General features: G+C 45.8%; 1 protein-coding gene across 1 annotated transcript in view; it reads left to right on the top strand.

The window, feature by feature from the left end:
- Nucleotides 1–1,188: 1,188 nt before the first annotated feature.
- The window catches only part of CCDC6 (coiled-coil domain containing 6), a 109,097-nt gene continuing 82,597 nt past the window's right edge, over nucleotides 1,189–27,688 (top strand). The window contains 2 exon segments of the mRNA XM_002915097.4: nucleotides 1,189–1,943; nucleotides 1,945–2,136. Coding sequence (XP_002915143.1) covers nucleotides 1,827–1,943; nucleotides 1,945–2,136 — 309 coding nt within the window. The 5' untranslated portion in view covers nucleotides 1,189–1,826.

The following is a 27,688-nucleotide window of genomic DNA, read 5'->3' as shown; positions in this document are numbered from 1 at the left end:
AACAATTTACATTGGCTGTAGGTTTCTGAAGAGCAAAGCCAATCCTTTTGTTTGTTTCCTGCCACACCAACAGTGAGTGACTAAGTTCAGAAGTCCTTTAGCACTAAAAAATAGGAGAAATTTGGGGGTTAATTGCAGTTGCATTTCTCAGCTGTCTGCTAGCAGCCATCTTGGTAAAAGATGATGTCATTTGGAACACTTGGAGTTTTAGTTTATTCCGAGGTACCGGTTTCCATTAGCCACTGAATGGCAGTTTAATCATTAGATCAAATTTAGGTTTAAAGATAACAGAGGACTGGGAATAAAAATCATTAAATCCACCTCTATATCCTTCCTGACACATTATAAACGTTTCCAAAAGTTCAAAGCAACAGAAAATCTTCACGTTTTGTTTTGTTTTTCTATTTTCTTCTTCCAAGTGTTTGTTCTGTCCTTGACTAAGCTCAGATAATAACTAGTATGGTCAGTTTCACTTTCCAATTTTTATACATAAGTGAAAGCTGTTTTGTGTCAACAGTTTAAAGATGTTTAGAATCACCTCACCTGCTGGGCGGATTTCCTGCACGCCTTTCTTTGGGAGGGAAGCTGGGGGAATAAAAGTTTCGATTTCGAATTTCTTATACTTCAAAACTAGAACTCTGAATTAGATCACATTAGACTAATTAATGTTTTATTTTTAACCTATTTAAGTTTTCTAGGAGTGGGCAAGGTGATAGTAAATAAGGGTGATGGTTATGCCCACTTAATCATCATTACTTGTATAGCATAATGCTATGTCTGCAGTTAGTTTGGAAAACTGGCACTTAACGAGATGGATTTTAATCCATAGAAAGTGTTTCTTTCTTTCCTCTTGGATTAGATAAGTGTTAGTGTCTTAATCCTATTGCGTGACACGTCCTGGCACTGCTCTCAAGATGCAAAAAGCAAAAAAAGTTGCACCTTGTTTAAACAGTTGAGCGCGGTACGGTTTATGAGATTATTAGGAGGAGGAGTAAAGAGGGCAGCGTGTCTTTTCCGCCAAGTTTTTTCTTAACGAGGTTAACCTGTGGCTGCTGTTGTTTCACCCCACTCGGCTCCTGGCGGGGGAACTTTCTGTTCTCTTAGCGCTATCCTAGGCTTCCCAGTTAAGCTCACCGAGAAGATAAAACTGAAAGGGCTGCGTCTATGTTTGAAACAGACAGAGGGAGACAGGAGCACACGCACTCCGCGGAAGATGGGGCCACAGCTTGGCCAGGGCTGGATGCGGGAGCCGGCGTGACCTTTCCACGTGTCCCCAGCACCTGCGAGCCTAGCGGGGCACTGGGTTTCCTTTTCCCCGGAGCCGGCGCGAGCCCGGAAGAGGCTGGGCGGCGGGGGGCTTAGGGCGGGGGGCCAGGAGGCCCCCCTCGGAACACGTGCGGTCGGCACGCAGCTGGTGCGGAGGCTGGCCTGGCCTTCCCGCACCCGCCGGGCCCGCGCGTCCCTGGACGGCTGGGTAGCTCCGGGAGGCGGGCCGCGGAGGCGGCGGCGGGCGGGTCCCGGAGCTTTCCGCCAGCTTTGTAGGGCGGCCTAAGCGAGCGCGCCAGGCCGGGCTGGAGCGAGCCCCAGTGCAGTACTGCCCGAGCCCGGGCGGGGTCTCTGTTCTCTGGCAGAGGAGGTCCCTTGGCAGCGGGAAGCTCCCTCTCTTTCTCTCGCCGTCGCTCGGAGTCTGCGCCCTGCTGCCAGGCGCCCAGCTCGGCGCTCCCCTGTGCTCGCCCGGCGCCCACTCATTCGCAGTCCAGCCTTCGCCGCCGCCGCTGCCGCCGCCTCTCTGCTCCTCCTCCTCCTTTCCCCAGCCCGCCGCAGCCATGGCGGACAGCGCCAGCGAGAGCGACACGGACGGGGCGGGGGGCAACAGCAGCAGCTCGGCCGCCATGCAGTCCTCCTGCTCGTCGACCTCGGGCGGCGGCGGTGGCGGTAGCGGCGGGGGGAGGTGGAGGCGGTGGGAAGTCGGGGGGCATTGTCATCTCGCCGTTCCGCCTGGAGGAGCTCACCAACCGCCTGGCCTCGCTGCAGCAGGAGAACAAGGTGCTGAAGATCGAGCTGGAGACCTACAAACTCAAGTGCAAGGCGCTGCAGGAGGAGAACCGCGACCTGCGCAAAGCCAGCGTGACCATCGTGAGTGACCCCCGGGGGCGCGCCGCGGCGCCGACCTCCCCGCCTCCGGGAGAGCCTGCAGCTGGACCAGGCAGCCCCCGAACTCCCCGAGGCTCCCGGGAACCCGCAGCAAGCATACACTCTGCCAAGAACTGCTGGTCCCCGGGGGGTGGGGGAGAGGGAGTTGTCCCTTCGGGGCCACGCGAGTCTGGCCTCCCCTGGGGGTCGGGCTCCTCGAGGGGTATGGGAGAAAGCTGCTGGACAACCACCCACGTTCCCTTTTCTCCCCTGGGGAGGAGGCCCCTCCCGGGCAGTGCTGGAGGCTGGTGGCGTGGCTGGGGGGCGGGGTGGGACTTTTTTCAGTCCTAGCCTGCCTGGGTGGGGGGTGCGTCCAGAATCTGGGGATCCCTAGGCTGTGGGAGAGGAAGGAACCCGGAGTCAGTTCCAGGGGCCTGGCTTGGAGTGCTGGGGGATGCGTAGCTGGGCTGGGCACTTCGCTGGCATCTGGATGGCGCTAGCTTGATCGCCCTGGGAGGGGGCGGGAGAGAGTGGCTGGGAATCCGGGAAGTGGAGTTTCTGGCCGGGATTGAGAGGGAAGGGCGGGTACCGGAGCTGATGCTCCCACCTTCGTTGGAAGTCCTTTACTTGGGAAATACAGCCGGGCGAATGCAGCATCTACACTAGCCTGAGCAGAGTGAAGGGTGTGAAGCTTGGACAGGCTCAAACCATGGTGAAGGATATCGACTGACTCCTTTTCCCTTGCCGAGCAAGATGTACGTGTGTTTGCTTCCTTGGTGGTGCAGTGCCTAGGGGTATTTTGCCTCTGAGTCCAGATTCTTGATGAGAGAACAGGCTGTCTGTTCTGTTTCCACGTAGCCCCCCCAAGAGGGTAAGATTAGGTGTTGTCTCCTTCCTGGTGTGGCAGGCGATTAGAAAGGCCCCTATAGCCGTGATGAGGCGAAACATAACTGGCAAAAGTACACCGTGTGCTCTCACCTAATATCCCTGCCAGCTAGCACATCATTAACATGCAGAATCTCCATATAGACAACTCTATTCAGATCAAAACAGTTTCTCAGCCAGGAGCAGAGAAGAAAATGTCAAGAAATCAAGGGGATAAATCACCATAGTTGCTGCACAATAGCTGATTAGACTGAACCTTCAGATGGAGAAGAAGGCATGAATTTGGGAACGGATCAAAGATGACAGTCTGGAAATGAAATGAGGCAAGTTTAGGATGCCCCTGTGCCAGAAAAAGTCTTGAGCGGAGGAGTGAGTGTGTATGTGTGAGTGGGTGTGTATGCTCCCCAATGCTAGCTCATACATGGGACCTGGATGGCATTCTGAATTTGCTTAGGAAGCAGATTTCCACCAAAGTTTGAGTGTAATTGGCAGCCTAAATAGAAATTGATTGTAGAAAGACACTTTGCATGCTCAAATCCAGTCCTGGTGAATGGAATTGGAGCAACATTCACGCGTTTCCAGACTGTCAAGTTCTTGAAGTGCCCTTTCGGTAGGAAGGGGGAGGAATTTGCAGAGGCAGCCACTTCCAAGCCTCCTCTGTAGCTTTCTTGGCCGAGAGAGATGTCTCTGCTGAGTGGGGGTTTGAGAAGAGGGGGAAGTTGGTGGAAGCAGTTTATTTAAGGTTTGAGTTAGTAAATGAGAGGGTTAGTCTCTTCGAGAATGTGAGCCACGGAAAGTAGTAAAACTTTATGAAACAGAATCCCTAGCCTCTTGCATACAGTGAGCAATTCAGGCTGTTTTTGTTTTTTTGGGAGAGGATTAGGGGGTGGAGGTACTATGAAAGGGTATCTGTTTGACACTTGACCGTATTATAAGTAGGTCTGTAAATTGTACACAAACACGTTGGCTTTGCACGGACAAACATGTTCATTCCTGGTGTATAAGATGAGAGGCCTTCTGAACACTTGGTTTGAAGAGTGTGTAAGGTGGTGGCTTTATTTCACCCTCAGCTCAAACTGACATCCAACCAAATATACTTTGTGAAATGTTCTGTGGCCTTCCTGAGTAGAGTTTTAAAATTGTTTTAGATGAGAGCCTACACGTACCAAAAGCCGCTCAGTTCTTCTTTAATCTCTGATTCATATATTCAGGGAGACAAATAAAAATGCCTGTGGTTTACCTGGTTCCCTAGGACTTGGCAGGTGTTACTAAAGCAAACCCAGAGAAGAGATTCCTTTAAGCTTTTGAGAGTTTCGTTAACTGATCTGGGACCCAGATTGTGTTGAAGTGTTTTTGACCTCTCAGGTATGTAATTTGGGAGGAGAAATGTGTGTGACTACATGAGATGGGTCTGTGGGTATAAGGGGTCCACTGAACAATACCGTATCGTAATTTATGTCAAGGTTGAGCTGCAGAACCCATGACAGCTCTAACTTAAACGTAGCCCTTGTTCGTAGCTGCCTAGGAAGTTTGTGATAAAGCTTGTATTCAATTAAATGAAGGCCTTGCTAGATTTCTCAGTAGTGTAATTTGAAGGGAAAACGGCACTGTAATCCTCTTACTTGCCTTCCTGCCCTTTATTATTTCCTTTACATATAATATTTTTTTTTTTAAAGATTTTATTTATTTATTCGACAGAGATAGAGACAGCCAGCGAGAGAGGGAACACAAGCAGGGGGAGTGGGAGAGGAAGAAGCAGGCTCATAGCGGAAGAGCCTGATGTGGGGCTCGATCCCATAATGCTGGGATCACGCCCTGAGCCGAAGGCAGACGCTTAACCGCTGTGCCACCCAGGCGCCCCTTACATATAATATTAACTCTCATGTTCTTGAGTACCTTTATAAACATGATTATGGATGTCATCCACACCCTGGAGGAGAGGTATCCTTTCAATCTCTCTCTCTTTCTTTTTTTAAATAGTTTATTTTTCAGAGCTGTTTTAGGTTTGCAGCAAAATTGTAGGGAAGGTGCAGAGATTTCTCATATACTCCCTGTCCTTCTTTCGCTCCCCCATTATCAACGTTCGCCTCCAGAGTGGTACATTTGTTACAACTGGTGAACCAACTTTGACACATCATAATCACCCAGGTCCATAGTTTACATTAGGGCTCACTCTTGCTGTTTGTACAGTCTGTGGATTTACCATTATAGCATCATACACTGTAGACCAGGTGCCTTAAAAATCCTCTATGCTCTGTCTTTTTATCCCTAACCTAGCAACCGCTGATCTTTTTTACTGTCTTCATAGTTATCCATTAACCTACCGAAGGACTTGGTGGCTTCCAACTTTTGGCATTTTTCAACAGAGCTGCAATAAACATCTGTGTTCAGGGTTATGTGTGGACAAAAGATTTCTGCTCCTTTGGGTTAATACCAAGGAGAGCGATTACTGGATTGTATAGTAAGGGTATTTTTAATTTTGTTAAGAAACTGCCTAATTATCTTTCCAAAGTGGCTGTACCATTTTGTGTTCCTGCCAGCAGTGAATGAGAGTTTCTGTTGCTCCACATCCTTGCCAGCATTTTGGATTTTGGCCATTCTGATAGGTATGTAGTGATACCTCAGTGTTGTGCCCTCTTTTTTTTTTTTTAAAGATTTATTTATTTTAAAGAGAGTGTGTAAGTGGGGGGAGGGGTGGAGAGAGAGAGAGATAGGGAGAGAATATCCTCAGGCAGACTCCTCACTGAGTGTGGAGCCCGATGCAGGGCTCGATCCCATGGCCCTGAGATTGTGACCTGAGCTGAAATTAAGAGTTGGCCACTTAACTGACTGAGCCACCGAGGCACCCCCCGCACTCCCCACCTGCGCTCTTTTAAAAACCAGTCCAAAGGCCAACAGAACTCTTAACTGTGGTCATTTTTGTCTGTTTTGGTATATAAGTGCTTATTTGGATCAAGCTATCCATTTAATAATGGACTGGACTGGTTTATGGGTCTGTGTTCTCAGCATATGTATGATAGAGGTCAGCATTATCTGCAGGGAAGAATCCACTGCATGAGGTCCTCATCCATGTGTCCAACTACCTAGAGCATCTGGGAGTTACAAGCTTGGCCCTAGTGTGTTTTCCTTGGGGCTTAGGGGTGGAATGGAATGTTTTGAGTGCTTATCCAATTTCTGCCAGTAAATCAGCAGTGGAACCAGGTTGCTAATTGTAGATCATCATTTCTTCTTTGGAGTGGAGAAAATAAGCAAAAAGCAAATGCCCACTAACTCTGTTGAGTAGCTTTCAGCTGTTAGGCTAGATCTGTCAGCTTGTATTGTGGGTGAAAGTGTAATTGGTGATGATCTGATTCATTGTAGTGAGAGGTGTCTGTGGGTGGTGGTCTCTGAGCAGATGAGGAAATGCAGTAGTGGGCAGTCACTGGATGGCCTCACAGTTCTAGACTAGTTAGTTGCTGGGATTCTTAGAGTATAAGCAGAGCTTCACAGCTGTCATGGCTCTTTTTCTAAGGTGTGTGCTTTTTCTAGACCAGTTCAGACCTTCAGCATGTGTCTGGTTTGAAAATAAAGGCCTGAAACAAGTCACTAGTATGTAAGTATCTTTCTCTATAAAATTAGTACTTGATTATAGAAGTTTAGGGAAATACATAAATACAAAGGCATTTTGAGGTTATAGTAGAAAAACAGGTTGGTATGGCATGATTAGAAAACCTGGATATTTTAAACGTCAACAGTGTCATGGTCTCATTAACCAATAAAAGCCACCATATAGTAAATGTTGTGGATTTGGGATTATTTACTCTGGAAGCCTAATATACTATTTTCCATTTTTAAGACTTCATTTTGGCAGACTCTGAAGCTGTCGGATTGACATTGCCCTTGTAAAGAGGTGTGGGGTGTGTGTGTGTGTGTGTGTGTGTGTGTGTGTGTGTGTGTTTCCTGTTAAGGTTTTTTTTCTCCTTAGATTCTTAATGGAAACACCCAACCTAAGATGCAACTTTGAGAAATGTATGACCTCACGGTTGGGTCTAATTGTACACAAGTTCAGTCTTCTTAAAAAGGCTATATTGTTAGATTTCTTCTGCAGTTAAAGTTCTTTGTGTTCATATGCCTGTTCTGTGTATTTCATACAATGTATTTTTGTATTTGATTAAAAAAACACAAAACATTAGAGGAGATTTTTTTGCGGTGTTCTCCTTATTGGTTTTGGAGGGAATAGTTGAGAGAATCACCAGTATCTGGTTCGTGGTGACTCTTGTTCAAGACCAGAGAGACTGCCTTACAGCAAAAACCTGAAATAGTTATTGCTTATTTACAAACTTTCAGTGGCTCTCCATTACCCTCTGGATCCAGGTAGACTTTCTGGTTGTTTGCCAGGCTCTGCTTGGTCTGGCCCCTGCATGCTTCACAGATGTACCCCTCGCATTCTTGAAGCTCTCACTTGGTTGAACTGCTAGTTCCTGGAATTTTAATAGGTTTCTCTGACTGCTCTAGGATATACTTCCTGCCCTTAGTCTTATTCCTTACTCCTCCCTTCCCTTCTACCTCGTAAATCCAAGTAGACTGTACTGCCTTTTCCACCCCCAGCCCAGCGTGCACGGCAGTGCCTCTTTGCCAGCCACACAGTGGATTATGTGCCCATTCATGTGGTCCCACAGGACCCCTCTCTCGCTCCTTCCACATCCCATCACATAGGTTTCCCCTGGCAGATGCGTAAATTCCTTTCAGGGGCAGAATTTACTTTGTTTACTCTTATTCCTCAGTGCCTGGCATGTGGTAGATACTCAGGGGTATGCTGGCTTGACTCTGGAGGCATTGGGTGGTGGAAGTTTTTGTTTTTGTTTTTAACTGGGTGAGGGCGTCCCTGTCTCCTGACCATGCATGTGTCATATTCACTCACAGTTTCATTAGCCTGTAAGTGTATTTTGTAAGGCAGACCAGATGGATGAATGGATACACTGTATACTTGGGGGGACTACTACCCTCAACCTGCTTCCCAAGCTCTTGCCTTCTAACCATGGGTGATGTTGTAGGCTACCTTGTAGCATATATCTGATGTTCATGATACATTGCACCTCTGAAAGGGACAAAGTGTCTTTAGGTTCCCCTTTCCAAGGATTCTTGAGCCAGGCTTTTAGGGGAAAAAGTGGAGCTGTTGGAAGTGTTCCGATTTACCACTTCAGTTTTGGTGATGGTGACAGATCACTCTAGTGTTTCTTATATAACTTTTGTTAATGTTACAGTGCCCCACACCTGCCTCTGGGAAACAGCGCATCTGTGCAGTTACCAGTACCTGCAGCTCTAGTTGGGGAAGTATCTGCAGATGGGGTCGGGAGCCTTGCTGAATCCCTGTATGTGCCCATGTGTGGCTTGCAGAGTGCAGCTTCAGGGGCTTGATAATAGTGTTACGCACCGTGTCCTTGCATTTTTTCCTTAAATCATTCCTTGTAGAGATCAATGCATTTACACCTAGAAATGCTAACCTGAGCTTTTAAAGACAGCCAGGCTGAACGAGGAGTAACAGTCTTCTTCCTCTTTCCCTCCCATACTTCTTCCCTCAGTGGGTAGGAGTTGCTTTTTGTTTTCAGTCACAATGCAGCTGCTTTTAGATGGATTGAATTATTGTCAAAGGTGGTGAAGTAAATGTTCCCAGGTTTGGTGTGTTCTTCTTTGGTGGTAGTTGAAACTTTCTTGACAGGGAAACGAATGCTCTGGAAAATGTTTCTAATTGTCAGGATCTCGGAGGGGGGTGTTAACTTGCAGACTCTTCCTTCTTCCCCGGTACTGTCAAATTTTCTTATCTCTTATGGCTGTCAAGTTTATAGTGATGAATTTCATTCCAGTGCTCATTCCAGTAAATTACAAATCTAACTTGTGGAAGCGTTCTTTTTTAGGGAGAAGAATGCTCAAAAGGGTTAATAGTTTGATTTATGGTTATTTAGAAATAACTCACTCTATTACTTACTATTGGTCCCTAGATCTGATGTATGGGGTGCAGTTTAGTGATTAAAATTCATTATAAAATTAAAAAAATATTTATTTATTAGCACAAGCGAGGGGAAGGGCAAAGGAGAAGCAGACTCCCTGCTGATCAGGGAGCCCAACTTGGGGCTCGACCCCAGCCAGGACCCCAGGATCATGACCTGAGCTGAAGGCAGACGCTTAACTGACTGAGCCACCCAGGCACCTGGTTTTGTAATACTTATTTAATGATGGGAAATTTTCTGTGATTTCTTTTTCCCTTTGCCTCCTCAGTCAGGCACAAAATGGCATGTGATGAATATAGCCTGAAATAGGCACCATTCCACCTACAAGTACTTGTGAACGGCCTACTGTGTGCCAGTACTCTGAAATATCCAGAAGGAATGTAAGGGCTTCTCTAGCAGCCAGCCAAGGATTGCACTTGACTTTCATCCAGCTTGGCCCTGGCGTGGTGCCCTAGGGAATTAAGAGCAGAGGGAATGGTCCTTCTTCCTTCTCCAGCACTTTCCAGTCCAGAGAGTTGGGAATGCAGAAATCACCCCCATGCAGGTGGAAGCAAGAGAGGAAGTTCGGTGGACCCTTGTGCTGCTTCCAGGGAGGGCTGTATCATCCTCTCTGTTTCGTAGAGTACCTTTAAGAGAAACGATGTGTCATATTCACTCACAGTTTCATCAGCATGTAGTGTATTTTGTAAGGCAGGGAGATGGGGAGAGCTGTTGCTCAATGTGTCTGTGTCCAGGTGGGCACGGGGGGGGGTGCTTTTTGTTTTGTTTTTAACTTTCTTTTTTATGTGGTGATGATTGAAAAGAAATGTCATTGATATTTTAATTTCGTAATTTGCATCTGCCTGTAGATGGAAATTATCTAGGTGGTTTGCCTTTATTCCTGTTACACCCCGAGGCCCACCCATGTTCCTTTCATGGAATATTGTTGGACAGATCGAATTTCCTAAGTCTTTAATCCAGAGCTATGTGAAAGTAAAGACTTCGTACGTTACAGTTAATTAGAGATACTAGTTTATGGGCAATACCAGATTCCAGTTTTTTAAAAAAGCAGTGTTGATTGACGGGATAATCTTCCACGCATCTGTTCCAGATCAAACCAGCCTGCTGTGGGTGCCAGGTGTGTGTCCAGAGTGATCTGGTTAATACCCTCCAGGGCATCTCAGGGCACTTCGGATCAAATGAGGCCACTTGGTACTGACGAGCAGCGCTGGGATATGCAGCCACACGTTGGTCATGATGCAAAAAAGTTTTCCATGGAAGGAAAGAGGAAAGTGAAAGAATGAAAACATGGAGTATGCATGAGCTAAAGGAAGTTCTTAGAAATCTAGTACCTGCACGAGATTAAACACGGCATGCATTGCCCTCCTAAGCAAAGAGTCTTTTCAGTGCTGTTGGTGTTTTTGAGATTGAGTTAGAAAGGCTTAAATAGTCTTGAGAAAAATGATTTATTTGGTGTTTAATTATAGAAAGAGCTTCTCGACTTGTGACATTATTTGCATGTAAGTGGTAAGTTTTTTTCCTGTTATCCTAATATACCAACTCAAATAATAACTTTTATTCTATTGAGGGTTTTTTTTTTTTTTTTTTTTGTCTTCACTAGACAGGCCTTAATTTATCTAAACAAAGACATTTGCAGAGAGTCAAAACATTGTGTCTCTGCATCATTTAGTAGCTCCTGATTATAGAAACACTAAAATTTGAGGGGGGGGAAATGGCTAGATGATTTTAACATCTTTGTTAACCAAAGAGTACAATTTAAATGCCGGAAAGAAGAGTCTTGGACTTCTTCAGGTATAGATCACTAATTGCTAAGGTGCCATTTCTTTTGTAAATTATATTAATTATTTCACATCATTTTGAGCCTTGAATGCATGTAGCCTTTTTTTTTTTTTTTTAAAGATTTTATTTATATGAGAGAGAGAGAGTGTTAGCGTGTGTGAGCACAAGCAGGGGCAGGGGGGAGAGGGAGAAGCAGACTCCCCCCTGAGCAGGGAGCCTGATGTGGGGCTCAATCCCAGGACCCCGAAATCATGACCTGAGCCAAAGTCAGACGCCCAACTGACTAAGCCACCCAAGTGCCCCTGTAACCTTGTTATTGAGAAATATCTTATATATCCAGTGAAGAGGACCAGTGACTTTTTTTGTGTGATTTAAAAAAAAAATTGTAAAATATATGCAATATTAAGTTACCAGTTTAACCATTTTTAAGTGTATAGTTCAGTGGCATTAAGTACATTCACAATGTTGGGCAGCCATCGTCACCCCACCCATCTCCAGAACTTTTTTTTATTATCCCAAACAGAAACTGTCTCTGGACAGTTCTTAAACAAAAACTCCATTTTCCCTTACCTCCAGGCCCTGATAACCTCTATTCTTAGGGACTTAAAAACTTTTTTTTTTTTTAAAAGGAAAAAATGTGCTCTGATCCACAAAAGCAGCTAGCTGTTTTTTTGTGGTCCTAGTGTTGAAGTTATGAATTTGGTCCTAAAAACATATATTTTTAAAAATTTATTTATTTATTTTAGAGAGCATGAGTGAGGATGTGTTGCAGAGGGGGAGAGAGAATCCTGAAGCAGACCCCCCACTGAGCACGGAGGAGCCAGAGGCGGGGCTCTATCCCAGGACCCTGAGGTTATGACTTGAGCTGTGGAAACCAAGAGTTGGCCACTCAAACGACTGAGCCACCCGGTCGCCCCTGGACCTAAAAACATTTTACTATTTTTATTTTTTATTTTTAAAGATTTTATTTATTTGTCAGAGACAGAGAGAAAGCGCTCACAGGCAGGGAGAGTGGCAGGCAGAGGGAGAAGCAGGCTCCCTGCTGAGTGAGGATCCCCTTGTGGGACTCGATCTTAGGGACTCCAGGATCATGACCTGTGCCGAAGGCAGTCGTTTAACTGACTGAGCCACCCAGGCTTCCTAAAAACGTTGTAATTAAAGTGCTGTGGATATCTTGCACCACCTTCGGTTTTTATTGCCTGTTGGCTCTCCCACATCTGGTTCTTTTCTGTCCTTCAACAAACGTGGACAGTCCCCAGAACTGGACTTAGCGCTTTGGTCCTATTTTGCATTTAGAGTAAGCACCCAAAGGTGGAGAACTTTGGGAGGGAATAACTCACTGTGAAGGTTTGTCCTCTAGGAGAGGAAAGGACTTCGGCTTGACACCTGACACAGTGATCAAAGGGCCGTAGATGAAAAAAAAAAAAAATGCCAGGGAGTGGTAGTTGAAGGTAGGTGATGGGTGTATCTGACTACTCAGCGTGCTCTCAAACAAATGGGAAGTCCATTATACTCCTATTTTAAATCTTTCTTTTAAGATTTTATGTATTTATTTGAGAGAGAGAGAAAGCATGAGTAGGGGGGCAGAGGGAGAGGGAGAACAGACTCCCCGCTGAGAAGGAAGCCCAACGCAGGGCTTAATCCCAGGACCTCTGGATCATGACCTCAGCTACCCAGGCACCCCCTCTTTTTTTTTTTTTTTAAACGAAATGTGTTGTAAGTATTTATTTATTTTTTTAATTATTTTTTAAGATTTTATTTATTTATTTGACAGAGAGACAGTCAGTGAGAGAAGGAACACAGCAGGGGGAGTGGGAGAGGAAGAAGCAGGCTCCTAGCTAAGAAGCCTGATGTGGGGCTGGATCCCATCGTGCTGGGATCACGCCCTGAGCCGAAGGCAGACACTTAATGACTGCGCCACCCAGGCGCCCCTGTTGTAAGCATTTAATTTTCTTGATAGCATTTCAAATAAAACATTTAAGGAAGTTTGAAGAAAACAAAAGTTTGAAGAAGTGAATAACAATTCTTATCTGCCAGCTTTGCTCTGTTTCCAAATCTTACTGTGTCACTGTGGTAACTGTTCATGTTCATGCAGGGCTTGCTCTGGGCTGGGCACTGTTGGGAAGGGTTTGCCTATAGCGTCTCACTGGACCCTCTCTGCCCTCCTGTGGGATCAGGGCTGCCGTCGTGCGCAGCTCCGCACGAGCACGGGTGGGCTCAGGTTATGTCACTTGCCAGCCTGTCCAGGTCAGCCAGGTGGGGTGAGGATTTGAACGCAGGCCTGTGCTCAGAGCTTCAGCGCCAGGCTGCACAGCCCGTGGGAGGGTGGCTACAAATCAGTTCCTGATAAGTTTTATCTTTGTTTTGTTGTGGGCCTTTTCCTCCTAGTTTCTTCAGCCAGACTGGTCAGGGCTACCCCATTACCACAGCAAATTCCCAGGATGCCAGGCCTAAGGGAGTGTTTCCAGGGTAGCAGACTCCCTGCCTTGGATGGAAGGGTACTTCTGGTGCTCAGGGGCCAGGGGGAGGGGAAGTCCCTGCACCCCTTTCTGGCTCGGTCACCATTAGTGGGCCTTAGTGTGTCCACCCCTGTGCCCTGTCCAGAGCACCCCAGTAGTTGCCCCTCTGCTTAAGCACAGCCATTTAGGCTCTCCCTTCTTCCTCCCTTCACCCCTGTCCCAATCTGGAATCAGTCTCTCTGTACTTATTTTATAACCTGTACTTAAAAATAGTCCAACTAGCGCAGTCATAGTGGATTTTTTTTTTTTAATGTATTGATCACCTGCTGTATACTAGGCAGTGTTCCATATATAACAACTGGGATGAGACAACACATGGGAAGTTGGTGAAGGGCCCCTGACTCAATCTAGAAATGGGGACCATAGTCAAGGAGGGCTTTCTCTTTCTCGGGAGGTGATTTTTAAGTGAAAACCTGAAGGATAAATGGAAGTTAACCTAGAGGAAGATGGGGGCAGGGCTGGTATCAGGAGGGACACTCCCCTCTGACTCTGGAACCTGAATGTGGGGAAAGAAGCAGACTGGGGAGAGAGTGGAACCCTGCTGGGCAAGTCTGGTGGTCTCTGTTCCTGGTTTCCATCCAGGGGCTAACTGCAGAAGGGGGAGGGAGGGAGGGGACAGGGGAACAGTAGGAGCATTTCTGTGTTTTCATAATCTGCTCTGGCTGATCAGAGCAGACATTTGTGTTTTCCTTCTGTTTGAAGGCGGTTACTTTGTCATGCTTCACCTGTGAATCTGTCTTACCCCATGATGATCGTAGCTGCATGGTACAGTCCTACGGTGTGCCTGGTATGTTCCAAACACTTTATTTAGGGACTCATAGCAACCCTCTGCCATCTCCATGTCCTGGGGGAAGCAGTGAGGTGCAGGAGTGTCAGCAACCTCTCGAGGGTCACAGTAAGTGGTAGAATAGGGATTTGAGGGGTGCCTGGGTGGCTTGGTTGTTAAGCGTCTGCCTTTGGCTCAGGTCGTGATCCCAGGGTCCTGGGATCAAGCCCCAAGTTGTGCTCCCTGCTAAGTGGAAAACCTGCTTCTCCCTCTCCCCCTGCTTGTGTTTCCTCTCTTGCTGTTTCTCTCTCTGTCAAATAGATAAATAAAATCTTAAAAAAAAAAAAAAAAAGAATAGGGATTTGAACACAGGCAGCCTGAGGGTCCTTTGCATGGTGACTCGTGCATAAAAGCTCTGCCATTTGGGGGATCCTTTGCATCTTTGCACAGCCTTGATGCAGGAGTAGATGCTCAGGAAACTTTGCAGCATTTGTTTGTGGGGTGCCCAGGTTTACTTTTTATAACCTAATGGGAGAATGGTATGCTTACAGTGAAGGGCACAAGATTTGAACGCACGCATTCATGCTGAATGAACTTAGAAGTGAATTCACCGGTGTCATCCTCACCCTGCTCAGGATGCATGCTATGATCAGCATTTCCTTCGCCAAGCTGCCCTGGACTCTGTTCCAGTCACCACGCCCCAGAAAGTCACCTTGCACTGACTCTGTCACTGTAGATTTGCTGTGCTTAGTTCTAAACTTCATGTAAGTGGTTTTATACAGAATGTATTTATTGGGCGCTGGATTCTTTGTTTTTTTGTCCTAGTTCGTACATTAACTCATGTGAAATGTTGTTCACGTAGAGGTAGGTGTTTTTTCCTGCTGTGCAGTCTTCCACCATTTGCATATCTGTGGAATTGTTTTGGTGTGCGACCTTGGCGTCGCTCACTGTGCGAAAGGAGTGCGGCACACCAGAGGATACCAGGCCCTATGGGACGTGGGTTCCAGTTAGTGGAGGCTCTCACTACTTTACTGCGTAAGTTCTCTTGCATTCAGAGCCTTTGCAACTTGCTGGACTTACCTGTTAAAATGATTGTCTTCAGGGTTAATACTGGTGTTGCTTGCAACCCACTGTTGTTAAGGGTAAAATGAGACCATACACATCCGAGTGTTTTGGTAATTTGTAAATTTTTATTCCTGTGGAAAATGGTATGTAAGATAATTAGTACTCCCCCATACTTTCTGTTGTTTTCCAAAATGTATTTAAAATTAAAACTGTTCTTGATAATTCTATAAGATGGCGGTATCAAAATAACATCTGGAAAGCTGACGGGAGGAAGTGGAGGCAGCAGGGCCTGAGCTCTCTGGAGACCTGAAACCTGGGGAGCTGTGCGTCGGCTTCTTAGGGTCTTCAGTTCTCTGGCACTTGGGGATGCCTGGGAACTTGGCCGATTCCCTGGGGTTTGGTGAGTCAGGATTAAGCCAGCCTGTGCGGTGGTGTCAGAGTAACAGGAGAGCAGGAGGCAAGCACGTACTTCTAAAAGATCCATGTTTTTCTTGTAGGTTCGTTCTAGGGCTCTTTCCGTTATTTCTTGAAAAAAAGAGCCAACGTGTGTTTTCCTAGTTTTCTGTCTTTAGCACTGTGGGCAGTGGACAGTCAAAGCCTGCTTCTCTGTCCTGCAACTTTTGACCCTGTTTCAAGGAATATGGGTTCCAGAGGGTGGGCTTTGATGGCTGAGACAAGAGTGTCACTGTTGTTTAGCTGCTGGTCTAAAGAACAGAAGCCAAAACCTGAATGTCTTTGAAACTGACTGACTTTGCAGGTTTGCAGTATCCGGATGATGGAAGGACAGCCCCAGCTTGTGCTCCAGGGTCAGGTCTGCGGGAGGCTAGTAGTTTTCTGTTTGTAAGGGACTCCTCAAGTGACCTGTTTTCTTTCTGTTGCCTCTGGGTCTCTCTCAAGCAATAGAAATGGTCGCCTCGGGACTTTTTGAAGGTTGAAGGAACACACATTTCATCAGAGCACATTGTGGTTTTATTGTCCTGGTGTGAAGGCTTTTGGTGTGATGGAAGGGGGCAAGGAGGACAGTGTGTATAATAAAGGGACTCAGCTGGCATTGTGAATAAGTTAAAGTAAGCCTTCTTGAACCCAGGAAGGCCCTCTGCCGCTGAGGAGGTGCGACTGTAAGCCAAGACTATAGGGAGTCTTTTGGTCTCTTCTTCACTCGGCCTCCCAAGCTACTTTGAATGTCTTCCCGTTCTTTTTCAGGTAAGGGAGATTAGCACTAATGACTTTAATCTCTTATTTGGTTGGCTCTTACTTGGCCCAGAGCCTTGCAGCTCTGGGTCATTGGAATCTCTGTTGGGCAATGTGAAAAGGCAACTGGAATTCACTTGTTAGCCCACAGATGAAAACCATTAGGCTTTGCTGCTTTTCATAAGTACAGTGTATTCTTTCTGTAGTTCTCACATTCCACTGCTCACCTTTTTTGTTTTTATTCTTAATTTTATGTGTTGCAGATTAGCATTCTTCATCAGGCCACCTGTGTGCATTATCCCTCCTTTTAGTTTTATCATTAGCTCCTTTCTGTTTTTGCACCCAAGGATTCTTTGAGTGAAACTTGGTATACTGGAGAGAGATTTGGAAACCAGATAGGGTTGCCAGATTTAGTAAATAAAAACAGGATGAGGAGCCATATTTAAAGTTGAAATAAACAGTGAGTGATTTTTTAGTATATGTATGTTCCAGATGTTGCATGGAACATACGTATACTAAGAAATGATGTGAAATGCAAATTTAACAGGGCATCCTGTATTTTATCTGGCAATCTTACAGCCCATAGGACTTAAAAAAAAATATCTCAGTTCTGCTTCTTCCTAGTCTGTGATCATATGGCACTTTACCTGACACCGTGTCGTCTTGTCTAAAAATGGGTCATCTTATCTTAGCTCTCAGGTGTGAGGATGAACGATGTGACTTATGAAAGCCCTCGGGACACATCGAGCCCATGTCTTCCTTTTCCCTCTTTGTTCAGTGATTATGGGTTTGCCCGTCTTCTTTTTTCTCATGAAGTCACCCCAGTGTCCTTTCCTTAGTGGCTCTCTCGGGTTTTCAGGACTTCAGCTCCTCTTCTTCCTCAAGCTGCTGTCAGTTTGCTTTCACTTTTTCTGCCCCTTCTACCACCAACTTCCTTATTTCTTCCTCTCTGGAAGCTCTCTCTGACTGTATGCTTCAGGTGTCCCCTTTGATTTGGCCACATGTGACCAGCCCTCTGGTTTCATTTCTCCTTTCCTTCTGAGCCTGAAATGGCACGGAGGGAACGGGGCCTCTTGGCCTCTCACTGTTTGTGGGGCCAGGCGACAAGCACATATTATTTTGGGGCCTCCGTGTTCTCCTTTCACTGGGAAGACTGGTTTAGAGATGGCAGACTGGCAGCGTGCGTTGGCCCACAGCGAGCAGGTTGGCTTGAGAGTTCCGAATGAGAACGTCGGAGGAGAGGCCCGGATGCCCTGGTAGGCCTTGGGCACCATCCCTCTCACTTCTCAAGCCTGCAGCTGCACATGCTTCTTCCTGTTGTGATGGCAGTTGAATTTGAGCCCCCTGGAGCTACGCTGCAGATAATGACTAATGGTGCCAGTGTGTACTGTTGGAGTTACCTCTTGAAACAAAACCACAGGGCACAATTATTCCACCTTTCCAGAGGAGAGAGCCTAGGTACGGGGAAGTTAACTTGCCAGGGTTCGTTTGGCTGGTAGGTGGTGGGGCCAGGATTTGGCAGCCTGCCCCTGGAGGCCCTGTCCATAACCACTGTGTCATCTTCATGCAGCTGGAAGGTTCTATGAAATTCCTTGTAGGAGCTGGAAATATAACCCAGTTTTGTTTATTTAAATTCATAATGTGAGTCTTTGCCCTGTCGTCTGGGAAATTGCTGTAATTCATGGGTGGTGAATCTGTTGAACCACTTTCCCATCAGAAGCATCCTTCTGTCCCTGAAAGATGTGTCCAAGAGTTTTCTCTTCCTCTGGTCTTCTTCTAACTTTTATTTATTTTTATTTATTTTTCAAGATTTATTTATTCATTTTAGGGATAGCCTAAACAGAGGGGAGGGGCAGACGGAGAGGGGGAGGGAATCTCAAGCAGACTCCCTGCTGAGCAGAGAGCCTGATGTGGGGTTCCGTCTCACCCCCCCTGAGAGCGTGACCTGAGCTGAAACCAAAAGTCGGAGGCTCAACTGATGGAGCCACCCAGGTACCCCCTTCTTCTAACTTTTAAAAGCTTATGAGGTATCCTTGTGTTTATTTAACTCAGTAGTTTTGGATACCTACCAAGTGCCAACTCTGCACTTGAGATACCCTTCCAGGAGCAAGGCAACCTCTAATGAATAACCGAGTGCCCCCTGCCCTGGGCTAAGGGCATTGAAAGCCCAAGCAGACCTTGGGTCTGCTGTGAGGAAGCTCAGAGGCAGTCAGGAGGGACAGATGAGAAAGCAGTGACCATGCCACGGTTGAAGGAAGATGGTGAATTGACCATTCAGGGCTCACACAGGAAAAAGGAAACTGTGCAGAATGAGAGGATTTAATCCAGGGACTGGTTGCCTCTGTGGGAGAGTTGCTGAGAAGCTGACTCCTTGGCGGAATGCAGTGAGACAGGGGTTTGGAACAGCAGGACATCACTTCCATCCTCCTCCTGGAAGACAAAGGGAGGCGGAGGTGTTATCAGAGCCCGGGGGCAGGGGTGGGCCTAGAGACAGGAATGCTGAGAGGTGGAGAAGAAGGGGAAGAGACACCCTAATCTCCCTTCTCCCACCTTCCAGTCTCTTGCCAGTGCCTCTTACTGGCTGAGTCCAGGGGAAGTAAGCTGGCTTCAGGGACCTGGGAGTTGGAGTCCTCAGAGGTCACCCCTACCTTGCAGGGCAGGAGAAGGGCCATGGAGGGTGTTGGGCCAGAAGGACCTGGGACTGGCTCAGGAACAAATGAAAATGGCATGGCTGTGTTTGGTCTGGGCAGCGTTGAACACTTTACAGATGACAGAATGTTGGCGGATTTGTAGGTTTTTACTTCCCCAGGAGGATGTGAGTGAAGGGCATTCCCGGGAGCAGGCCCTGCATGGACAGAGGAAGGGCAGCTCGGAACCACAGGCTCCACTTGTAGGAGGCCTGCCGCTCTGAACGCCTGAATCGATCCTCGAGGTCTTTCTTCAGCCTCAGAAGCCCCTTTCATAGAAGGCTTTCTTGTGTGTGCATGTTGTCATTTATGGCTGACATGAATTTTCTCCCAGGGGAGAGCCAGGTGGGGAGGTCAGCACCCTGCAGGCCCCCCGAGTCCAGCCGCTCCTGACAGTGAGGGTGTGGCACTGAACGGTGGCAGGCAGCTCCGGACGTCACACCAGCATCAGAGAGGCAATCGTGGCCGCTGCCATTTCTATCTGGTGCCTGTGTCCCAGCACCGGCCCTGGGGTCCTGGCGAGGACGCTGCTGCCTTGGGAAGAAAACCGGCTGCTCGAGTTGGTGGCTTAGTGGCCTTGTGTCCTCGCGGAATGTCTGGCACTTGATCATGCTGCTAGAATACATTTCTCACATTCTCCTACTGTGAAATTTGTTTTTATGATGTTAGAGGATTTTGTTTAAACTTTTTTTATTATGGAAAATTTTAAGCATACATGAAAGGAAAGTGAGTTTATAAACCACCCAGCTTGACCAATTATCAGCACGTGGTCGGTCTCAAAATTGTTCCACCTATAAATAGTTCAGTCTGCATCACTGATAAGGATTTATAACCACATACCATTACATACCACATTAAAAAAAATAACATTTCCTCTGTAAATTTGTGTTTGGAAGGTAAATAGGAATCAAATGTGTTATCCTTGCTTCTCTGCTCTAAGCCTTTACCCCCGTGCCCTGAGGCTGCTGGCCCCAGATCTAACCGTCTTCCTGCTTAGTGTGCTGGCAGCTGGTATTGGGACCTTTTACCTGCTGCTTTCCTTCTTGGTACTAGTCCCCCAAGCATCCTAGTCATGCTGGTTCTGCCCTCAGGAAGGTACGCCGTCTGGCTTCCCAGGCCCCATGGTGTGCAGTGGTATGGCTCTCAGATCACTCTCTCGTGCACGTGGGGCAAGAATCTTGGCTTCTGCAGCTCTGCTGCAAAGAGATCTAAAGTGAGGCATCCTTTGCCGTCTTCCCTGGGAGTTTTTAGCTGGGAAATGTCTGAGCCTTGTGGAGGAATTACACCTTAGGAAGATGGGCTGGCATCTAGAGCTTCTAGAAAGTCTGGCGTGGTGTCGTACGTGAAGCCATGCAGGGCTGGAGAGCACCAGACAGGAAGCTGTGGGCAGTGCGTGCAGACGGATGTCTTCTGGACAGGTAGAAAAAATGAGCATCTTTGCCCATAGTCTGCAGCTCTGAAATCTGCAGCTTGTGCAGCAGATAGATACAGAATGGTCTCAACTCGGTTATTTCATCTGAGTCTCACAGGAAGTCTGTGGGGTGGCTAGTGGGAGTCTCAACTGAAAAAGGATCAGGTGAGATGTGATTAAGTTATTGGCCATGGATCAGTGCTGATAAGTGGGACACATGGGCTTGCAAGGTAGATGGCCAGGGTTCCTTCCCCTCTGTCAGCTCCTTGGCTGAAGTGGGGTAGAAGGTGGTGAGATTCTTTTTACCAGAAGTTCTCCAAATCCTTGCTGGACCTCAGCAAGAGGGACCCGTCCATATGGTGAGGAAGCCTCCGTGGGGGCTGGTGCCAGGTGGCCAAGCCCTGAGCAGAGGAGAAGAATGTGCAGAGTCCTAGCTGTTGAAATGACCTCCAGGGGATGGTCTAGACAATGTTACTTTGCTCTCACTTGCCTAAGTCAACTAGTGTTTAAAGTGGGCTGCTGACTAGGGGTTTGGGATTTGGCTTATTTTCGGAGCAGTTGCTCTTTTTGGGGATTAATTTGGCCTCTATAGCTAATAGCCGTTCACCTTTCATTCTGTGGGTCCCAGACACTCCTGTCCATCCGAAGCACCTGGAGAACTTCAAAAGTCATGATACCTGGGGTCACATCCTTCAATGGCTGAGGATGGGAGCCCACGGCATTAGTATTTTTAAAGATTCCCAGGTAATTCCAAAATTACCAGCAACAAAGTTTGGGAACCAGTGGTCTATACATTTGTGAGTACATATTAATTTCACATGAAATTAATGCTGCCATTAAAAATGTTTTTTGTTTTTTTCCCCACTGATTATTTTTTTTCCAGCTTTCTTGAACTATAGTTGACATGTTGCACTGTATAAGTTTCAGGGGTATGTGTTGATTTGATAGTCTTATATATTGTGAAATGATTACCACGATGGCATTAGCTAATGCCTGTATCAAGTCACGTAATTACCTAAAAAATTCTTATTTTTTTAATTGGAATTTTTTGAATAGAAATGCATCTCGTGATATGCACTCTCCTTCCCTGTTACACAAAAGCTGGTGTAGATGCTTCCTTGTTGTGTGCCTTTTTTCTCTTCCACTTAATGATGTGTTGGAGATTTTTCCGTAACAGTACATTCATTACTTCCTCATTCTTTCTTAGAGTCCATGGTAATAATCCATTGTATGGCTGTCTCTTACCATTGGGCATCCAGTTTGCTTTCAGTTTTTGGTCTCACATTGTTACAGTAACCTTGAACATGGATTGTTTTGCATGTGGGTGAGTATCTCTAAGAGGACACATTGCATTTGCTAATGCTTCTCTAGTGCATACTGTGTACGGGCCACTCTCTGCTTCTCCCTTTCCCTCTGCTCCTCCCCCTGCTTCCTGCATGTGCCTTTTCCTTATATTGGCTCAGTCCTCACATCAGGCCTGTGAGGTAGCCAGTATTATCTCCATTTTACAGATGAGAAAACCGGGACTCCCCAGGGATTGGGTAACTTGCCCGAAGTCACAACCCACAGAGGGGCAGAGCCAGAACTCACACGGGGACAAGTTGACTCCAGAGATATTTCTTTACTTTGAAATACTGCATTTCTGGGTAAATTCCCAGGAGTGACATCGCTGGGTCAAATGCACTCTGTGTGTGTAACTTGAGTAGATGTTGCCCAGTTGTCCTCAGTGGGGCTGACACTAATTTACATTTCCATTAGCAGGGTAGGAGAGAGAGTTTGGTGGCCCCATACCACGCTTTTATCCAATTTGGATTTTGCCCATCTGGTAGATAAGAAATGGCATCTTGGTGTGATCTGGAGTTCTCTCAAGGGGATGGGCAAGCATTTTCTCTTCCTTGCTTGTAAGAGCATTTGTTTCCTTTTCAGCAAATGCCCACTTCATAGTCTTTCTTGATTGTCTCTTGGGATGTTGGTCTTTCTCTTAGCCATTTTCTCAGCACCCTGTATATTTCAGAGACTTGCCTTTTTTTCTAATTTTGAGTTGGGAAAAAAATTTCCCACTTTCACTTATTTTTTTGACTTGGCTTTTGGTGTTTTTTTTTTTTAAACCATAATGAAGATTCTTCATGCTTTCTTTTTATTTATTTATTTGACAGAGCAAGAGAGGGAATACAAGCAGGGGAAGTGGCAGAGGGAGAAGCAGGCTTCCCGCTGAGCAGGGAACCTGATGTGGGGCTTGATCCCAGGTCCCTGGGATCATGATCTGAGCCAAAGGCAGACGCTTAATGACTGAGCCACCCTGGTGCCTCTGCTTTCTTATGCCATTTATAATCTTAGGAAATACTATTATGATGTTAGGTAGAACTTTACTGTGTATTTACTCCTTTGGAAAAAAATGTGCAATGGCTACTATTGTGTTTTTGTTTCAATGCTATACAGTACATTTAAGAGAGATTCAGAAGAAATCATAGAAGCGATGATGTTAGATATTCCTTTAAATTGCATTAAATTGCTTCAATTCATGGCTGAATATTAGAGGCACATCTTCTGGTGTCTTTTAAAGTCTCCCTCATCTTTCTCTGTACTGTCACTTTATATTTCATGTACAGTCCTGAATTAGGATAAATCTTCCATGATGGATTGATTAATTATTGAATTATTTGCATCTTGGATACTATTAGTGTAACCTTTTCCTCTCTCCAGAACCTTCTTAAATGGACTTAAGGTTAATTGGCATTATTTCTCTCTCCTGGTCAGTTTCAGGCTCTTTTATCTGGTGGTTTTATTTTACTCTGCAGTATTTTCCATTTCCCCTGTTTAAAGATAGGTTGAAAGCTCTGGGCTTTAAATTAAATTTAACCTTCTTCCATATTGACCACTTAGCCAGTCATTTTCGTTCATCTTTGAAGTACTTCTGAAGCTGTTGTTTGTCAGGCCCTGTGGTAGGGTCTAGGGGACATTCCTGCCTCTTAGGGGTTATGTTCTAGCTGGGGGGAGGGGAGGAATAGACATCAGACAACTGATTTTAAGTTGTAGAGTTAAGATTGTGATAGATGAAGGGGTGCTGGGTGGCTCAGTCATTTAAGTGTCTGACGTTGGCTCAGGTGGTGATCTCAGGGTTCTGGGATCAAGCTCCCTGTCAGGCTCTGCGCTCAGCAGGGAGTCTGCTTCTCCCTTTCCCTCTGCTCCTCCCCCTGCTTCCTGCATGTGCTTGCTTTCTCTCTCTCTCAGATAAATAAAATATTAAAAAAATTTTTTTTTAAGATTGTGATAGATGCTTTGAAAGATATGCATATGATTTTCAGAGGATTCAATCAGGAGCTCAGCTAGTTTGGGGCGGCCAGGGAGAGCTTTCCTGAGGTGACATTTAGGCTGCCATCATCTGAATGATAAAGTCAGCCATGGAGAGGATTGGTAAAAACATGTGGGCCAAGGGAACAGGCCATGCAAAAATCCTGAAAGCAACAGAAGCATGGCAAGTTTGAGGAACTGAGAGAGGAGTGTGGTCAGAGTGCTATCTGGATGTGGCCTGAGGAAGGATCTGGAAGTAGGTGGGGCCACTTTTGACAGGGTTCATAGTCTGTCTTCTGATGGCTACTGTGAATAAAACCTGAACCAGTGGTAAAATATGTAAGACATCTGTTTGACTGTTCAGCTTTATCTCTTGCGCTCTTCAAATTCTGGAGCTGAGAATACCCTAAGAGTCCTTCATTGCTAGTGTAATCCTTATTTTTACAAATGATAGACCAGGGAAATGACACTGGAGGCAAAGTAGTGTTAGAACTTGAACCCACATCTCTTTTTTTTTTTTTTTTTAAAGATTTTATTTATTTATTTGACAGAGATAGAGACAGCCAGGGAGAGAGGGAACACAAGCAGGGGGAGCGGGAGAGGAAGAAGCAGGCTCATAGCAGAAGAGCCTGATGTGGGGCTCGATCCCACAACGCCGGGATCACGCCCTGAGCCGAAGGCAGACGCTTAACCGCTGTGCCACCCAGGCGCCCCTGAACCCACATCTCTTAAACTGTTCTTGGTACTCTGCACTTTTTCTTCCCTCAGAAAACATGCGTTCTGACTAAAAATTGAAATGTGTTCTGACGTGTGGTTTTATCCTGATTCGTATGAGAAATTTAACAAAGGTATAAAAATTTAATCACTTAAGAATTTTGTTGAGTAATATTTATTAACATCACGTGGAAAAGGAGACTGTCTTCTAGAATGTGGGCTCTGCTGAGGTCATGTCCGTGCTTTTTTTTTTTTTTTTTAAAGATTTTATTTATTTGACAGAGATAGAGACAGCCAGCGAGAGAGGGAACACAAGCAGGGGGAGTGGGAGAGGAAGAAGCAGGCTCAGAGCGGAGGAGCCTGACGTGGGGCTCGATCCCCTAACGCCGGGATCACGCCCTGAGCCGAAGGCAGACGCTTAACCGCTGTGCCACCCAGGCGCCCCCGTGTCCATGCTTCTAATCCTACAGCCTCAGTACAACTGTTAGAATCTAGAGCGTCTACTTCAAGGAGCAGTGCTGGCATATGTGCTTTTTAAATTAGGAATAGTTTTTAATCCAGTGACTGTGCCATTCTAGAACTTTCTTCAGATGAATTTGGCCTGCAAAAATAGCATTTTAATCCATTCTTTTTTAGTTTTTCATTAGAATGTGTTTTTGCCAATAGTCTTCATGTTTTAAAATCCAAATGTGGCAAAAAGATTTACTGCTTGTTAAGCAAACTTTCTGCCTTGGTTTTGGGACTGGAGAAAGAATGAAGATGGCGAGTCTGTAGATACAGGAGTAAATGTATCCAGAGCGGAATCCCGCCCCCCTTCCACTGCCTTCACACTTTGTTCTGTGCTCATTCTAGTTAAAAGGTGAGTAGCCTGTTCTGTGCTTTCTTTGTACAAGGGAAGAGGAAAGGGGGAGATGGCAGAGGATATGTTCTTCTTACATTTGTTAGAGTCTTAGATCCTCATGTGGTGGACTCTTATATGTCCTCAGTGGGATTTCTTGGCATCTTATTAGTAGTGTGTTGTGGAGAGGAGCCCTTTAACCCGCACATTGAGTGAGTCAGAGACTTTAGACCTTCCTTTGATCCCGTGCATTTTTGTGTTATGGCTATCTCCGAAATGTCTGATGCACCTTTCAGATCTTGACTACTTATGTTGGGGATGGAAGGGGAGCCTGAACGAAAAGGTGGATTCCCTGGTACTACCAGTGAGGTAGGCCAGAGACTGGGACCAGAGGGTAGATTAAGGTGAACTGGGGGGGAAGATCAATTAATAGTAGAGTCTTGGATGGGGTCTTGGCAAGGGTCAGATGTAGGAAAAATTCCTTATGTATGGATCCAGTGCCTGGGGAGGTGAATGGAGAAGACTTGGGTTATCTAGGGTGTGGTCTGGGTCTGCAGAGGGCGCCAGGAGCCCCACCCAACGGGGCTTGCTTACAGAGCAAGATTATAAGGTAGAGAGCTCTTCTGTGTTTCCCGCCCAAGGCTGTTGTATCTCTTTGCATATTGGTGGGTTTAAGTCTGTAGGTGAAGACAAAAAGGAATATCCTATTGGCATTTTTCCAAAATGCATTCAGTCATTAAGTATTATTAACTGCTCATCTCTTCTCCCTAGCCACTGAACCCTTTACTTTCTTCTCTTTGTGGAGATCTGAGACTCCTGTTCCACCAGTACAAAGTGCATAGGCTCCATGTTAAAACTGAAAGACACAGTTTTATATATATATATATATATATATATATATATATATTTTTTTTTTTTTAGGAAAGGTAGGTTTACAAAATTATGTAATTGGTGCATTTGGAATTCAAGCCATATAAAAATGAAAGGTAGTCTCTTACCCTTGACCCTGGTTTGTCTTCATAGGCATAACTGCTGTTATTGGTTACTTAGTCATTTTCTCAAGTGTTTTTCTGGATATATTTTATGCAGATACAAGTGTGGGCCTATATTGTGTCCTTAAGAAAATACACAGAAATGGGAACACATTGCATATGTTCTTCTCTGTCTTGCCTTTTTCGCTTAATGAAATACCTTTCATTCTTGAGTTTTGATGGGATTGGCTTTGCTTAGGAATAACTGCCGTGTTGCTTATATGTGTATTTTTCCCGGAACTTAGTCAACATTATTAGCATTGCAAACTCTTCTTTTTGCCTAAATAACTTAGAAGTCAGTGAGAGAACGAAGATACATGGCTTATTACCAAACTCTCCTTTTAGTAGAATCTGCAAATTGGTAGGTATTGGGAATTCAAAACTGTATTTGGAGTAGCACTAAAGACCTGTCTGTGGCTAGCTTGGATCATTCCCTTGGGTCACATAAGAAGGTGACAGTCTTTGTAAGACACTAGGAAGTATTATGATGTTTGTTCACAGTTTGGGGCTCTCTGTTGAGGGTTTTGAGCTCTGACCCCACACGGACTTTTCTGGCATATACTGTGTTCCGAGTCTATAGATTCAGTTTCTTAAGACAGGCTGTACTCCAATCACCATCAGTTCACATGACAGGAGTCCTAGCCCACATTCTCAAATATATTTTAGGGGTTTAAGAGTAAGGTGGATTTCCTCATTAAGTACATAATCAGTTGAGTTCACTCCAATTTATGTAAGTGGAACCAATAAAAGGAACACAAGCTTTTAATATTATGGTCCTGTTGGACAGGATTTATAATTTGAGCAACCTTGCAATAAAACGGACTAATTAGTTAGGTTTTTCCTGTCATTCACCTGTGCTTACATGGGTTCAGTTGATAGAATAGGGAAGAGCAAGAGAAGAAAAAGGAGAGCCTGGGTTTCTTTTCTTTCTCTCTCTCTCTCTCTTTTTTTAAAAGATTTAATTTATTTGAAAGAGAGAGCGCGCTCACCAGTTGGGGGGGCGGCGAGGGGCAGAGGTAGAGGAAGAAGCAGACTCCCCGTTGAGTGAGGAGCCTGATGCGGGTCTCAACCTCAGGATCTGGAGATCATGACCTGAGCCGAAGGCAGACCCTTCACCGACTGCGCCACCCAGGTGCCCTGAGCCTGCGTTTCTAAACACAGAGCCTCAACGGGAGCCAGCGGCTCCTGTCAAAGTTGGTGCTGCTTCTGCTTGGGTCCTCTGCTATATCTGAGGACATCTTAGTGACCCTTTCATCCTTCGCAAGGTATTGATGCCATCATCTCACTTGAAGCCACAAAAGGGAGGGTTTATTTCCCTTCCTAGTTCCTTGTCCCTCAACTTCCAGTATCACTTTGGACTCTTTATACTTTAGTCTTTTGCAGAACTGGTA

This window comes from Ailuropoda melanoleuca, chromosome 6 (genome assembly GCF_002007445.2).
Source record: "Ailuropoda melanoleuca isolate Jingjing chromosome 6, ASM200744v2, whole genome shotgun sequence".
NCBI lineage: Eukaryota > Metazoa > Chordata > Mammalia > Carnivora > Ursidae > Ailuropoda > Ailuropoda melanoleuca.
Note: the sequence above shows the minus strand (reverse complement) of the source record. Positions and strands in the feature narration are given on the sequence as shown.